This window comes from Equus caballus, chromosome 3, assembly GCF_041296265.1.
Source record: "Equus caballus isolate H_3958 breed thoroughbred chromosome 3, TB-T2T, whole genome shotgun sequence".
In the NCBI taxonomy this organism is placed as follows: Eukaryota; Metazoa; Chordata; class Mammalia; order Perissodactyla; family Equidae; genus Equus; species Equus caballus.
Window position 1 is genome coordinate 100,648,045 of NC_091686.1, and position 17,153 is coordinate 100,665,197.

General features: G+C 34.7%; 1 protein-coding gene across 15 annotated transcripts in view; it reads right to left on the reverse strand.

Moving 5' to 3' along the window:
- Positions 1-17,153, reverse strand: part of PCDH7 (protocadherin 7) — a 397,198-nt gene that overhangs the window by 16,559 nt on the left and 363,486 nt on the right. For 2 of the 15 annotated variants that reach the window (XM_070262509.1, XM_070262506.1), the window contains one exon: positions 3,484-3,531. The exons of the other annotated variants lie outside the window; for them this stretch is intronic. In XM_070262509.1, coding sequence (XP_070118610.1) covers positions 3,484-3,531 — 48 coding nt within the window. The remainder of the gene's footprint in view (positions 1-3,483; positions 3,532-17,153) is intronic. 15 annotated transcript variants of the gene reach the window in all.

Consider the following 17,153-nt stretch of genomic DNA (forward strand, 5'->3'; position numbering starts at 1 on the left):
AGGCACGATAGGTGCTAAGAAAAAGTCTAATGGGCAAATCCTATACTTAGAAGTCACAAGGCTACATGCATGAACTAATTTGTTAAGCTTCTTTGCTTATGGATGGTAACTGTTTTATAGTTATTCTAGTGTTGTCAGGACCTCTGCTTGGCAGTTCTACAAATCTTGCAATAATAAACTTGGGAAATAAAATTTATTTTTGGCTATACACAACTTGCATCATAGACGAAAACTCAGAAAACATGGAATCACGGAGGAAAAGTATCCTATGTGATAGAAAAGATGAAAAACAGAAGGCTCTCTTCTCTCATTCTTGTAACATGGGTGTATTTTAATAGGAACTATTATAGGCAATGTGCCAACCTATTTCAGTTCAACAAATTTTGGTTGCCTTTTGGTAACAACCTGATGGGTACGTTTTAAGTGGGTATAATCATGGGCAATTCAGATGAATGTTTTTCAAATTAAGGGTCATGATCCACTAGTCAGTGGTTGAACCCATTTAGGGAGTCATAAACAGTTTACACCACATTCACATTATTTTGTGAAGACTTTGCTGTCGGTTTTTATATGTGAATATATATATATTTATATGTATGTATGTGGCCTCTGTATAAAATAAACTTTTTATTCTTGGTGACTCTTAAATAGATGGAAAGTCTATAAATTTAATCATATCACAAGGAAATCTGTGTATTCTTGGTTATTTCTGAGTAAGCTATATACTATATGATATTTAATATAAAATATAATTTTAATATGCACACAATGTCATGTGAATTTTAAAGTGTACTTTTAGCTGTCACTTCAAATGATACTTCAGTGACTAAAGTTTTATCCTTATTAAAAAGGAACTCAGATAATTCAAAGAATAAGAGTTAGTCACATCCTCCATAACCACTTCAGGATGCCTACTGTAAATACATGCTCTTACCTTGAGACATTCTGAATTTACAGTTAATTCCCTAGATTCCAATTTTCTAGAATTATGTGTAATTGTGATGAGCCTTCTCATAATCCACTTAAATCCTCTGATAGGCTTCGATTTATTTCAATCAGCAAAATGGCAACAGACCCTTTAAAAAAGGAGGACTTAATGTGACTTCTTAAAGTCATATAGACATTAAGATGTAGGACACATTTAAGCTGTCTAATTGTACTGCTGGTCTAATGCCTAAGTATTAGTCTGTCACAATGTCAAATTACATACATTTAGCCTTTTTTCTTTTTAGTAAAATGTGTCTGCGCTTAAACTCATAGTGTAAAAAATTCAGAAGTGCAATTAGAATGTCATCTTTTCTGCAGATGACTTAAGTAAAGCATGAATCAGAGCTTAACAGTCAACATAATTTCATAGATAATCATGGCAAAATTATGGCACTGCGACAACTCAAAGGGAGTGAGTGCAGTGAGATTAACAGACAGGGACGACCAACTATTTATCTCCACCATCTGCCATGCACACTCTTTATTTAAGTTGTTTGGTTTTTTTGCCAATATTTTCAGTTTTGGCTTTGCCAGCAGTGGGCATCACATAGAAAAACAGGTTTCATGGTGTAAACAGATTTTCTCACGTGTTCAATGGAATTAGCTTCACTGGCTATTCTGTGGCTCTTAGGCAAAGAAGACTGGCTGGAGGGAGGTAATTTTAGCAAGCTTTTGTGTACTGGCCAGTGTCTCGTACAATTCAAATACATCAATCCTATAAGAAACAAAAAAAGATAAAACTACAGGTGTTATAACAATGGAAATCATCACTAAAGCATATGCTTTGAGAGTTTCCTTTAAATGACAAAATTTATATGTACTATATTAACCACTGGACTGTACTCAGTGAGTAGTTAAGGGAGTCATTTGATGGGAATCTTGCTAATTTGTCAGGCTTCTCTGTTCTGCAAATCAGCCAAGGACTAGTGGAATTAAGACTTGTTATGGCAGGACATAGGAACACTGGACATTCTACTATGGAGAGAAAATAAGAAGAGATGGATTTTACTGCACAAAACTGGCATGAAGTCTCCAGGTTCAGGGAAGATGGGTCCCTCTGCTGTGGTAAGAATCTGTAAAAGTTTATTCATTCACTCAAGAATACTGATACATCAGGCACTATTCTAAAACTTTACATATATTAATTCATTAAATTCTCACAGCAACCTGTAGGACAGGTTGTATATTACCCCCATTGTACAGATGTGGAAACTAAGGCGTAGAAGTTAAGTGAGTTACCCAATAGTTTTCCTTTAGTGAGTGATAGAATAAGGTTGCAAACCCAAGCAGTCTCACTTTAGAGCTGTGATGTTAACCAGTAACCATGCTACCTCTCAATAACACATCAGTGTACTACAAACTCATGTCATAAGCTTGAAAAAAAAAATCATCTTTGTCTAAGCTGAATTAAAGCAGAAAAGCATTTCCTTATACATAGAAGAAGAAAGCTGGAACAAGCAATGTCGCTGGATGTCAGATATAGTAGGAATCTCACTACTCTAAGCTTGAAATCAGGGGAACATTTTTAGTTTAGACAGACAGAAAGGTGAAAGAAAACTCAAGAAGTGGTGTGGAGGTTCTAAGGCCAGAATGATAGTGACATATGACTATTTTTCCTTGGGGTTTTCTCTCACAGCTGTCCCTCAGTTGGTCTTTGAATGAGATGAAGAATTTTGGTATCTAAGTCAAAATAAAAGGACTAAATTACTGTGTTGGTAAAAAGCCTCAAACTTCTACCATTATTAAAGCCATATTTAGCTAAGAAAAAGTTTCATCTTCATAATAGAGGTCTATTTTTAATTCTATGTGGCAGAAAGACACCTCAATTATGAAGTTTTGGATCATTGTTATTCCAGAGACAGAAAAGCTGTGTTTGGAAACCACAGTGTGCTGGACTGAACTTCTGAGAACAGGAGATGCCAAACCACTCCTTGGTGAATTAAAAGTGAGAAGTGGAAATAAATGCCTTAAGAAGAGCAAAAAGAAGTATGGACAGTTATTTCTGGCAAATAAAGCATCCAAGAGATTACTTAGGACGTATTAATCACAATTGGGTTGTTTAAATTGGGAAAGATGACTACACTGATTTCTTAAGAGAAAATCAACACCAGGTGATATTTGGGCTATGCTTACCAACTTGATTTCCTGTATTATCAGGTAATTGATTAATATCCAAATTTTTAGTTTGAGAATATATAGTTGCAATCATGAAGCTAAGATTTAATCTATAGGAATGGCAAAAGCTATGTGTATTAAAAGATAATGAGGTAAAAACAGTAGTGCTGTCAAGTACATTTATATACTTCCTACTTGTTCAAAATTGTGTCTTGCATCACAAAAACCAAGGAACTACGCACGGTGTAAACTTTTACGTGCACTCTTTGAAAGCCTATACTTTAACTTGCCTTCATTGGAGGGAATCAATGAATTCAAGCAATTAACACACTGGCATCTGAGTAAACGAAGTGTGATTTGAGTCCACATTCTGTCACTTACCGATGATAACCTTGAGCAAGTTACTCAACTCTGTCTCATAGGGTTGTTCTGAGGATTAAATGAGAAAATGCATGTTAAGTGCTTAGTCTAATGATCTACATATGGAGGCACTTAAGACATTTTTCTACTGTTATCACTACTATTGTTCTAACAACTATTCTGTATCTTTTCTACACATATATTTGAATGACAGAATGTTGATTCTAAATTATTGAAAATTATCTATTTTTACTCAATGTCCTCTTTTCTTGGCAGAAATTAGAGGAGTCAAACCTTAAATTTTTACAATATTTACCAATTAACTACAGGAAAACAATAGTTTCCACAAATAAAAGATTATAGATTCATGTCTTTCTATTATAAATTATCGTGCCAAATACCTATCTTTTAAATAAAGTTCTAGAATAGTAAATGAAAAAAGACATCTTTTAATTTTAAGTTTATTTTAAAATTATTTAAATTCATAAATGTTAAAAATGCATATGACAAGAAGCTTAGAAGAAGAAACGCAAAGCAATTTAACTTCAAAGATTAGGTGTACATAAGTTAATGATTTTTCTGGCAGTTAGCATTGTACTTTATAATTACTAGCTGTTCAAAGTTAACTGAAACTTAATCTATTGTGACTTGCTGGTATATAATAATAAAGGCTATAAATAATAATTAGCACTCTGTCATCTATGTAACTAGGTATAATCTCTCATTTCTCCCAAAGAAATAATTTTTACATAATTACTATTTTGTACATTTTAAAATTACATTTTTTTACTGCTTGAATCCTAATTTGCTTTTTTTTTTCATTTAAGGACATGAAAAGATGGTAAAATTGCCAAATTTAAACACAATATGTGCCTTCAACACAGTATAGTCTCTAACTTGTTACTTGGGTGGACTTTATAATTATATCAGCATTAAAAACAAAGAATTTAATCTAAAGAATCTTTAAATATATTAGAAAGTATAGAAGGTGCATGATCCCCAGTTAACGTGCGTTAAATTATCTTCAAAAAGAGGGGGAATCCCACAACTAGAAGGACCTGCAACTAAGATACACAACTGTGTACGGGGGGGTTGGGGGAGATAAAACAGAAAGAAAAAAAAAAGAGGGGGAAAAGTTAAGAAACAGCTTCCTGCTCTGCATGTTAAGGAGCCTAAATAATGCAGGGCTGAAGTGCAAAAGCAAGAGAATTTAAAAGGGAAAACAAATATCTTGAGATGACTGGTCTTTTAAAGTAACTGTCAAGGAGTACTTGCTTTTCTGAAGAAAAGCCAGCAACGACTTTTGGGATTCCTTTATCCTTTAGGCTGTATTATGAAGTGTTACTTAACTATTAAAAATGTTGTCCAGTCAAAATACGGACTAATTATCTGCTCCTGATATACCTATACGGCTTCCAAAGAACACAGGGATTTGGCACGATTAAATGCATTTAGAACTGCACTCGGTGGAGGGTTCATCTCCGAATAACGTGATCAGAGAAGTATGACAGGTTATACATTATTCATAAATGTGGGAAGCCAGTCAAAGAAAATACGCTGCTTACGGTGTGTCCACAAAGTTAGGGCTAAATCTTCCAAACCAGTCGGCATCAGACCTGCTTTTGCTTCTTTGAGTTAAAAACAAAAACTTCTGAATAAATACTGATTCAGATGTAATAATGATCATATTGAATATTTAACCCCAGGGCTGTCAACCAAGAAGAAGCACTATGAACTTTTTCCTGCTGAGAAAGATAGAATTAAATCTGTTATCTTGTGATAACTAAACAGATCCACATTTTTTTTTTCTTTTTAGAAAATGGAACCACTTATAGATCAATCACCAAGCCACTGGCATCATGCTCGATTAGATTACTTTAAATTAAGTTGGAGTAATTTAAAATAAATGAATTTTTCTGAGAGATGTCTTCCCCCTCCCCTGACAGTTGTTATAAAATGTTTGATGTTGTTCCTATGTAGAGTTTGGGAGTGTTTTTCTATACATGTATGGAAGGCTAACAACAGCTACAAATTCTCAATGAGTAATCATATTTTCCTGACCGTGTTTAAAAAGATACAGGGACAGGGGCTGGCCGGGTGGCACAGCAGTTAAGTTCGCAAATTCCACTTTGGTGGCCCCAGTTTTGCTGGTTTTGATCCCGGGTGAGGACCTACACACACGCTTAGTGAGACATGCTGTGGCAGGCGTCCCACACATAAAATAGAGGAAGATGGGCACAGATGTTAGCTTAGGGTCAGTCTTCCTGAGCAAAAAAGAGGAGGAATGGCCACAGATGTTAGCTCAGGGCTAATCTTCCTCAAAAAAAAAAGCAACCAGTAGGACCTACAACTAGAATACACAACTGTGTACTGGGGAGCTTTGGAGAGAAGAAGATTAAACAAAAGAAGAAGATTAGCAACAGATGTTAGCTCAGGTGCCAATCTTAAAAAAAAAGAAGATACAGGGACATGAAAAGTCCACAGAGATAAAATATCTGAAGTAGCTAAGCATCCACAGAATATTATACTGCTGCTTGCTACAAATCTGAGATATCAGCATTAAATAAATAAATTATTCTTAAATTAATTATTCTTGAATATATAGGCAATTATTTACAGACGATAACCCTTCTACTTTGTTCCTTTACAGTTAAGGAAGCAAATCATAGGCACTGATACTTTCCTCCCTCTCTTCCTACCTTCCTAGTGCTATTCGGTTATATTCAAAATAAACAAATTAATAGATAGCCTGCTAATTCATATATGCTGCCTCCTCTCCTCAAAATTTGTCTTAAATGACCATTTTATTCAACCTGAATTGAGTTTGACTGAAAAATGTCTTTTTTTCCTCTTGCAGCACCTGGACATGAAAATGAGGACAAAGCGTGTAAAGCATATAACAGTCCAAAGACATCTCTTCCTCTTAACATGGACCTGCGACTAGCGACCATGTGCTGATTATACTCAGCATATCAGCATTCATTAAGATAAATAGCTAAGCTGTGTTAGGAATGGCAAGTATTTATCCACGTAAAGTGATAAGGAGAGCTTTGCGCACACAGAAGGCTATATAAGTGTAAGCTATCATGACCATCATAATCTTCATCATAGGAATCGTTTATTCAGTGCCTGGCACAATTCAGGGCATCTTTTCTACTGAATGAGAAGAGAAAGGGACAAGCGTTCTTGCACCCATTTCCCAGAGGGCTAAAAAAAAGAAATAATTGCCAACTGATTTGTCTAAAAAACAAACCTAGAAAGTGAAGGAGGTATAAAGAATTTGGCTAAGCTAGGAATCCTGGAGGAAACATATCCACTTTCTAATCTTACCAGTCACTGTATGGGCTTATGCAGGCTAATTAACCTGGCTTAGCCACTGCCTCCCTACTCACTTGTAGAGATGTAAAAATAAGCATGACTCAGTACCTCAAATTCCTGGGTATGTACACATGATAAATTTTCAGTAAATATGGGTTTAAGAAAGGAAAGAAGGAGGGAATTAAGGAAGGAAGGCTGGATCTGGATTTTGTCATCTATTCTTTTCATTACATCTAACTAATTTTTAGTGATCATATAGTAAACATAACACAGAGATTGACAAAATACAAAGAAAAAACAGAAGGAGAAAGAGACTGAAAGGAAGAAAAATGTTAGGAAAGTTATGGAAGAAAAGACAAAAGAAACTGAGAGAGGAAGAATGAAAGAATACAAGGAAGGAAGGAGAGAGGAAGGAGGAGTAAAGAGGAAGAGAGGAAAGGATGAAAAAAGGAAAAGAAGAAGAGAAGTAGAGGATGGAGAAGGAAATCCAAGGAAAAAAACAGAATAGAGAAAGAAAATGAGTCTCAGTTTGATGTGTGACCTGTGGAAGAATTTATATTTACTATTAACTTTATATAGATTTTCAGCTATGTTTTAAGGTATAGCGTGTGGATTAATTACAAGCATTGACTCTCAGTGGTTACAGGTTTATGACAGATTACTCTAGCTTAGATCTATTAGAAGCTGTGTTAGAGCTAGTAGTCTCTTTCCTTTTCACGTGTATGGGCAGGCTGTAACATAAAGCTAAAACATAATTCAAAAAATGACTCAACAGGATATTAGCACATCGGCATGAAAAATAACAGAGAATGAGTGAGCTGATCAATCATTTCCTACCATGAAGAAAGAAAATACACAAAAGCCTATGAAATGAAGCTGAAACTGGAACATGGCAGACAAGTTAATGAAAAACTATGAGCCCAGCAAGGAACACAAAACTGCATTAAGGAAAAAAAAAATGTAGATCAATGCCATAGAACACTTGAACATTTATATTATCTACCCGTAATTTCAAAAAGTTTTTAGAAGCACTCTAGTGATTGGAAAAGTAAGCCAACGGGAGCTGTCTGTTAGATATATATTGAGATTTACAGTTGTTCTGGTTCTTTGCTTTTATTTCTTTTAGTTTGATTCTCTAGTATCCAATCTAATCCAGTTTTCTGAATATTTTAACTAGTCTTTTTACTGTGTTAAAGAACATTGCCTTTAAGCTCGTTCTAGTTGTAGTGTTTTAAGGATTTTACATAAATATCACCATTAGTGAGAAGGTCCTCACGTGACCCCTTTTTATCTTTAGCTTTTGTTCATTTATACCATCAGTAGCTAAATTATGGCTTTAAGTTGAGGGCAGAACATCCAAAAACAGATTTTAAATTAGATACTACTCAGGTTGACAACCTGTTCTTTTTTTTTTTTTTAGGGGTTACTAAACACTAAACATATTTTCAACTAAAATCCTTTTTAAACTGGAAATATGACGGATTAACTTCTCAGGAAGGAAAAACTTCCAAATGGCTTGGCTAGGTGGAGGCATATATTTTAGACCAACATAAAAAAGTGTTATTTGAGAAAGTGTTTAACGTTCCAAAAGAAAAACAACTAATGACCTAAAATTATAGAGGATTTAGAGCGTTCTCAGTGGATGATTTCAATTCCCTTTCAAACTAAATCTGAGTGCTATAATGACAGCAGAGCTCTCATCATAATTTACACAAGCTTTGCTACTTCTTGCAATGTTGGACATGGATTTAAAGGAGAATGATGAGTTTTTTTATAAGTCTTCGAGGGGTCATCTTACTTAAAGGCAGACACTCAGTGATTTGTTCAACAAATATGTTCTGGGTATCTCCAACCAAGGGATTGTGGGGGTTACATAACTAATTTAAACATGGATCCTGTCTTCAAGATGCAGACAAGATAGGAAAGGGAGACAAGTACATAGGTAACTTTAAACTTTAATGAAAGCAATGACTTCCATAAGAGAAGTACAAAATTGATGTGAAATGTTCAAGAAAGAATAAAAAAGAATAAAACTTAGCTTTGGTCATTAAGCCTGTGATTAGAAAGGGCAACGTTGGTCCACAACAGTCCACCCACATTCACAACAGGAATGATTAATAACGTCCCCACCCACTCTTCCCAATAGAGGCCAACCTCCAAGTCCTTGCAAATGTCATTTTCCAGAATTGGATAATAGATGAAACCATTTTTTCATCCCTGAATATGGTGGAAGGAAATTTTTTTTCTTGTAAATTTCAGCCAGTTATCTCCATCTGTCATTCTATTTTATAGAGAAATAGATATAGCCTAGTCCAAACTGGAAGATTTGTGTTTATAGCAACATCATAACGATGCTAATACACTAGTAAGGAAAAAAGAAGACTTATTGGCTTGACAAATATTCTTCTTAGAAAATCGCTTGGCAAACTTTAGATTCATGATGAATAATTGTGGAATAAATGAATTTAATAAATATTAAAATATTAGCTATGTCTCAGCATCATAATACTTCTTATTGCTCTGTCAGTGCTTCAAATATATACAGGAGTCCTGAGTGTTGCTCAATGAAGAGTTCAGTGCCTTTAGTGGAACTGGAAGAAATAAACAGCTCTAATATACAGAATCTACTTTTGAATTGAATTGGAACCCACGGCAGCGTGTGAGTTTAGCCAAGGTAAATTGGTTGACTGACTTTTTACTACAAGGCAGATTCCAAACTGCCTTTAACTTTTCCCTAGTTGCTTAACATTTTAAAACACGATCCAGCACCAGTGAAAAAATTCATAGATTTTTTTGGTCAGAATGCTATATAATTTATCGTTACCATGATGCTCACATTGGTTTACATATTTTTCAATTATATTAAGGCTCACTCTTCTTTTTTATTCTATTCAGACTCTTCTATTCAATTTGTATTTGAAACTATATTGAGAGAAAAGAGTAAGGGGCAAGATTTTTCCGGGAATGACCAAGTCATCATGACCTGTATGGAGTTTCTTAAGCAGCCCCATAAACAACCTGTGCAAACCATGGTGCCAACACAGCTGAAAATGCCACATAAGTGGTCACAGCACAAACTTTGTGTACCTCAGTTCCCTCTCACGTGAAGCGATGATATCAATACAGCCTACCTAAAGCTTTGGACGTGTTGATGGGCTTTGATGACATTACAAATTTCTATGAAACACAAAATACTCATAAAAACAGTGTTTTGACTACTGTCTAAAACAGCCAGAAAAGTTTGTGAATGTTTATGGATCTTTTTATAACCAAATTCACTTTTGATAAACCAGCTATGTGTCAAGCTTTTCCAGAGAATTACTGCTCGAAGTGTGCCAGACACAATGATGCCTACAGGTACTCAACAAAGATGGAGAGATATTCAAGATATTTTGAACACAAGAGAGACTTTTCTAGTGTCAGAGGCACCTACTTACTTATGAAGAGGGCTTAGACCTCTTAAGATCATTTGTCTCCCCTCCACTCCTTGGCCTGGTCACGTAGGAATCTTTTAAAACTGCATCTCAAGAGGGATTTTTATGTATTCTATGGCTCCCAGGAATAAGAGAATGAAGAGTTGTCGCATCACTACTTTTTTCTAGGTTCTTTGTAAATAATATTATTTGAGGGGAAAGAAAGAGAGAGAAGCATTAAACGACACCTATGGCATTTGGATACAATGGAGGTTTTTCTTATCCATTTTGCAAGAAAAAGAATAAATGTAAATTCAATAATGATAATGGGGACTGAATTCTCTGAGCTGGCAAAATGTGTATTTTAAACTGATTTTCTGTTGTGTGAGATCCAATTACTTTTGTTAAACTACTTTAAAATTCAATATCACTTCCTTCTATCCATGATTATTAGAAGGAAGGAAAGCATAGAATATGTATTTTTCAAGACTTCATTTCCTAGTTATGTGAGTCATAATAAAGAATTCATTATATTGATATTATTACTCATAGTAAAATTTAAGAAAAACACGACTCCTACAGTTTTTCATATAATGAATGACTATAGTTCATACAAAACACATATATGAGAAACTCTTAAAAACAAAATTCATTAGATGATCATGTAGCCATAGAAAATTAAGGAATGAGTTGAAAATAAATTAAAAAATTCATACGAAATAGCTGCACATATTTTGCAACAAAACTGTGAAGTTATCATGTCAATCATCTTACCAAACTATTTTTTCTTTCTCGATGGAATATCTTGGAGGGAATACAAATTATCCATAAGAATAATATAGTAAAAATTCAAATAATTGATAATAATACTTAGCATAGTTTACAAAAATCATTACATACATCAAACCATACTGTGTGTTCATAAGCTTCTTTGTATTCTTTGTTCAATAAATGCAATTCTGCTAAATTCCAGCGAAACATGACAACTTAACTTGCGTGTGCTATTTGTTTTGTACTGTATTATACTGTGTATGTTGTCTCTTCTATTTGTATATTTTTAGTAAGTGAAAGAAAGGGGTCAGAACTGACAGCAAAACTGAATCAGTGCATCCCATGCCAATGAAGTAATGAAAAACCGCACTGTTCTTACAGCGGCAATAACGAATATAAATAGACAAAAGACGCTGAATAGCTACTGGGAGAAAAAGAATGAAGCATCCATTTCAAGAAAGAACCTTTTTCTGCCATCACAGATAGCTTTGTGGACTGGCTAAATTAGGATGCCATATAACAATTTCATGCTTTAAGAGAAGTCTTTGAAAGACAGCTCTCACATATTTTTATCTAAGGGATCTGATTTAATAGTAGGAATTTCCTTGTTGTAATGGTTGTATGTGCTTGTCTCTCTCTCTGTCTTTCTCCCTACTCCTTTTCTCCTTTTTTCTCGCTCTGTCTTTTTTACTGAGTGAGCGAGTGTGTGTGAGTGTGTGTGTGTGTGTGTGTTTGGGGTGGCTGACTTTGAGATGAACACTGCTAAAAATAAACCCAACAAACTTTATGTATTAATGATGCAGTTTCATAGGGGGCCTAAAAATAAGCCTGATTTTGTACAATTGGAAAAGAATAGTATTTTGAATACAGATTTGGGGTGATTTATAGGCCAAAATCTGTATTATGATAATTTCACTTAGGAGGCAATATCTCAATGGATTCTATATATTTTAAATAATGTCAATATACAAATTTATCATTTACCCACAGTTGCCACACAAATATATAATAATTTATCAATTAAATGTTGGAACTAGTAGCATATTTGTAATTATATTAGGTGATTTCTATTGACTAGAAAAGTTTTTAATCAAAAGATAAAGATAGAATAACGTGAAAATCATTTCAATGGTAGGCTTACATACTGAAAAGGCTTAGTTTTTAAATTTCTAAAATTGTTTATAAATTAAGTGACAACATATTAAGAATATGGCAGATTGTTACTAAGACTTATTTCGTTATTTCTCAGTGCCTCATGGTCAAAACTCAATAGATAAAATATCCTGTTCTACATCTGAAAACATGTTACAGATAATTCTTGAAACTACACAGATTAAAATAAATTTACCATATTTAAGTAAGATTATGAATTTCTGTATGCATTATGATACTATAAATGGACAATTTACAGGATAAGTCATATAAAATGCTTGATTTTTAGTTCCCCTGTCACAAAAAATAAAAAAGTTAATCTATTTATGTATAAGAGGGGGAAACAATATGTAACATGTTCTCCTGCATGAGGATTTATTCTGGTTAAGTAAATTTTTTAATATATAATACACAAGCACCATTACAATTAAAACACAACAAAATATATTGCCTTTAATAATACAATTATTATGTGGTTGCCTCTTTTTTTCTTTGGTGAGGGAGACTGACCCTAAGCTAACATCTGTTGCCGATCTTCCTCTTTTTTGCCTGAGGACGATCGCCCCTGAGCTAAAATTGGTACCAATCTTCCTCTACTTTGTATGTGGGATGCTGCCACAGGATGGCTTTATGAGCAGTCTGTAGGTCCATGCCTGGGATCCGAGCCCACAAACCCCAGGCCACCAAAGTGGAGCATGCAAGCTTAAAACTTAACCCCTATGCTACCAGGCCAGCCCCTGGTTGTCTCTTAACAGAAACTCATAGTGGAGTCCTTTCGCTTGACTTTGCTGACGTGCATTTGATTTGCTCTGAAGGCGGAATTAATACATATTAATATATAGCTGGTTACCAAACACTCCCGACAAAAAATGGAATTTATAAGGTTTATGTTATAAATGTTAGACAATGAAACATGCTAACGGAATACTGGAAAAGGAAAGATAATCATAATTTGAACAAAATTTTGATCTATGACAATTGAAAAATTTTCAAATAAGCAATTTCTGAATACAGACAAAAGAAGGTCAATTTTAACGTTAAATAGCATTTTGCTTGCAATGCTAGACTAGCTCTCTTTAAAAAATAACAGTAATAATAAAAGGGGAGCATAAAGGAAACCTAAAAAAATGAAATCAGCTTTCTTCTAAACAAGATCTGAGCAATTATACTGAATTTCATGTAGTATAAAGAATAGCAGTACTAGACAGTAAATCTGACTATTATCCCAAATAGCATAATTATCTCCTCTCTACTATGCTCTTTTCAAAAGGATGGGCAGAGGGACTAATTCTCTGCAGTTATGCAAATCCCGCCTCAAAAGAACACTATTGGTACTAACCACAGGTCAGTTTATTTCAAGATAATATACCAGGTGCCCACATTGTCAAAATACCTGCATTATAATTCCATCCTGGTTGCTGTTTTTAATTATGAGGTTCTTCTCAACAGGAAACAATCCCACAGAGAACTGAAACAATTTATTTTAAATACTGTAAACAACAGAGAGGCTCTGCTCCATGGGTTTGAGATTTCTGTTCATCCTGAGAGCTCTCAGCATGTGACGCCAACTGAACACAGAATTGATAAAGATAGATTCTCATTTTAAGATGTTTTGCTTCAGGAAAGACCTTAAGTAGGGAGTAAGGCTTTGATTCTTCGTAGTAATTCCTAAATGCTGTATTTTCTTTGCTGTCCTAACAATAGCTTTTATGGAAATATAAATCAATGGACAAATCAAATACAACAGTTCTACCTCCACTGCACACAAAGTTCAAGGAAAACATTTAGATAAGACACAACGCTGGACACAAGCCTTTCAAACTGTGAATAACTAATTTTTAGAATAATGAAGTGTCTATAAGTTTCCTGTACCACATACTGGCAACTAAACTGTATCCGCTTAAAGAAAGACACATAAAGCCACCAAACCTAATCAGTTTAGTCAATTGAGGGGAGGTTTCAATTGCTACTTACAGGTTAGTACATAAAAAGGCAGCCAAATAGGATTTAAAGAAACTTCAAGTAAAATGAATAACTCATTAACCACATCTGTCCCCATACTGGACTTCTAAAATTTACAATAGCAATATTTACAGAACACTTATTATATGCCAGTCATGATTTTAAAAGCTTAATTATTAACTCATTTAATTTTTTACCCTTATTTTTGAAATGAGTCACCAAAAGGTTAAGTCACTTGTCCAAATCACTGTGCTCATAAGTGCCCTAGCGGGATTTGAACGCAGTCTATCTCATGAGTCCGTGGCATACTAAGAATAAAGTTGAAGCCAATAGTTAGTTAGAGCAACAGAGAAAAATGTATAAAAACTATAACCCTTTGCAGGAATGATTTGATACAGGTGAGATTTTGAGCTAATAATTACAAGGCACATTAGGGTTGGGAAGTGCCTTCCTCGTCTACCACTACTTGCCCTTACGGTGTCCACAACACAGAGTTGCTTACTGTTGTCAGAATATATCATGTTTCACACCTCTGTGCCTCTAAGTGGAGTTGTTGTTCTTCTCGTGTGTTTGTTTTATCATGGGTGGATACTGTGTCCACACCTGAAACTTTGGAATAAATACCCATACTATTTAAGATATTGACCTTCTGCTTAAATATTATTTTATACTTCAAATGACAAAATATGCCTGAGGCCACATATTAGGTACACTGAGAAAATGTGTTTGTTATTTGTAAGAATAAAGTAATTTTCTAGAACAAATATGAACCACTTATTTTAGGACTGAATCTTTATGAAATCACAAATATACTAAAACTGAACCTCAACCACAGGAGACCCCATGGAGATTCTACAATATCTGTGACATAAGTCTCAATATGGAATTCTGTTGATTAATACAGACTTAAATTTAACAATGACTTTAACCGTGTCATGGCAACATTTCCTACATTAAAGCAAACTTGACCCTTTGATGATATAAATTGCTTTTGGTGTTCTAAGTTTTAAGATTTGTTCTCTGATATCTAAAGCCGTGAACTGCTTGGTGAAAATAACCAATTTCCTCCAACAACATCTTGTGTGGTATATACGAGTTGACAAACTAGTTTTAAATCTTTCAGCTTAATCAGCAAAACTCATTTTATATCTAATGGAACTTCACATTTTTTAGTTTCCATACTTAAACAAATAAAGCTTTTGCAGATGCTTTCCAGGAAAATATGACAATGCATAAGGGTTGCCAGCATAAGGGTTGTCAGTAACACAATCCAAAACTTGTTAGAAGGTATCAGACTTTCAATTAGCCTTTTATAATTAGCAGTATATCATGGATGGTGAAAGTATTGTGACTTTGGAGCCAGAGCGTATGTGTTGGAATCATAGTTCTACCAATAAGATACGTGGCCTTGGGAAGTTTTTAATACTTTTTGCCTCAGTTACCTCGTTGCAAATTGGGCTAAAAGTAGTACCTACTCTCCCTGGTTGCTGCGAATATTAAATGAAATAAACAATACATGAAAAGAACAGAACAGGCTTAGGCAGCCAGGCATGGTTTGAGTATTGAATAAGAAATGCTATTCTTATGGTGATTGTTCCATCTATACTCTCCACTTCTCATGGATAATATTGAGCCTTTTGCTGGACCACACAACCTTTTTGTCACCAGTCACTTTGTACTGAATCAAAAATTTTAGGATGGCTGTCAATGAGTCCAAGGTAAAACTGATGGAATCTACCTGATTTATAGAGAAATAAATGTATGAATCCATCACTTAGACTATCAACATCAAGTGAAGCACTGAATGTACCAATGGCAAGATCTATGTGACATGGCAGAGTACTCATATTTGGTATTTAGTAGCACATATTTGGGAAAGCAAACCAGGTCTTCCACAGTTTAAACTAGGGAATGTAGATTTGGTTAGGACTGACAAAGATAAGTCTTGAAATTATAATGTATGTGAGAAGCACAAAATAGTAACATATATTTGTCCTATCTCTGCATATTAAAACTAAATAAGTACATTTAAACCTCTAAGTATGAGTCAGCTAATATTCATTATGATATTTTTAACCTTTAAATAAATAAATCTCCATCATGTAACCTTTTAACAACAAATTTGACCTATCCTGTTGTATCCTTGATCAATTTGTCTCATGGCTCAATTTAGCTTTTTGTTTTACAGTTTTGTTTTATGTGGGAAAAGACTGAGGTTGACAACCTTACATAACAAAAGTGGTTAAAGATAGTTTAAAAGCAGAATTATCAATGACTCTTTTAGCATGGTCTTCATGGTAAATTCCTAAAATGGCCATAATTCTCTGCTTTTCCTGGATCAATGCTTATTTTGCAATATGACTTTGCAGCTTCTCCCATCACGTGGTGGAGTCTACTCTGCACACTTTAAACCAAGCCTGACCTTGGGACTTGCTTTGACCACTGGAACGGAGTGGAAGCAACATTACAACACTTCCAACCTTTGGGCGTTCCTGCTTTTGTTTTATTTCTGCCATGCCATGAGAATAAGTCTAAGCTAGCCTGTTGGGGCAGAGTCACCCCATTGTCTCAGCAGAGGACAAATGAGAGAGTCCAGCCAAGGTCAGCAAAGCAACCCCAAGTAACCCATAGCAGACCACAGGAGCAGAGTGAGTGCCATCAAGAAGAGCTCACCACGGCCCAGATGAGAAACACCCAACTACTAATAAATGCATATTGTCTTAAGCCACTGAGTCTTGGGGTGGTTTGTGGCATAGCAACAACAAAAAAAGACTGACAGTCTTATCTGTACAGTTTATTCTTTCTCATTATATGGCAAATGCATATAATGCTCAATATGCAATTGTAGGAAAAGTGAATGAACGAATCGATATTTGCTAAAAGATTATATCTGCAATTTATTGCACAGTCATTTTGTGGTAGGAATGTTCCAAATGTTTTACATAAATTATCTCAGTTAACTTCCTCTCCAATAAAAATAGCAATTGTGAGCCCTACCTTTCTGACTGTGAGGTAGGTGCCCATGGAATAACAAAGTTTGTCTCTTGTTGTGGAATTTTCACTGAGGGTAGTGGA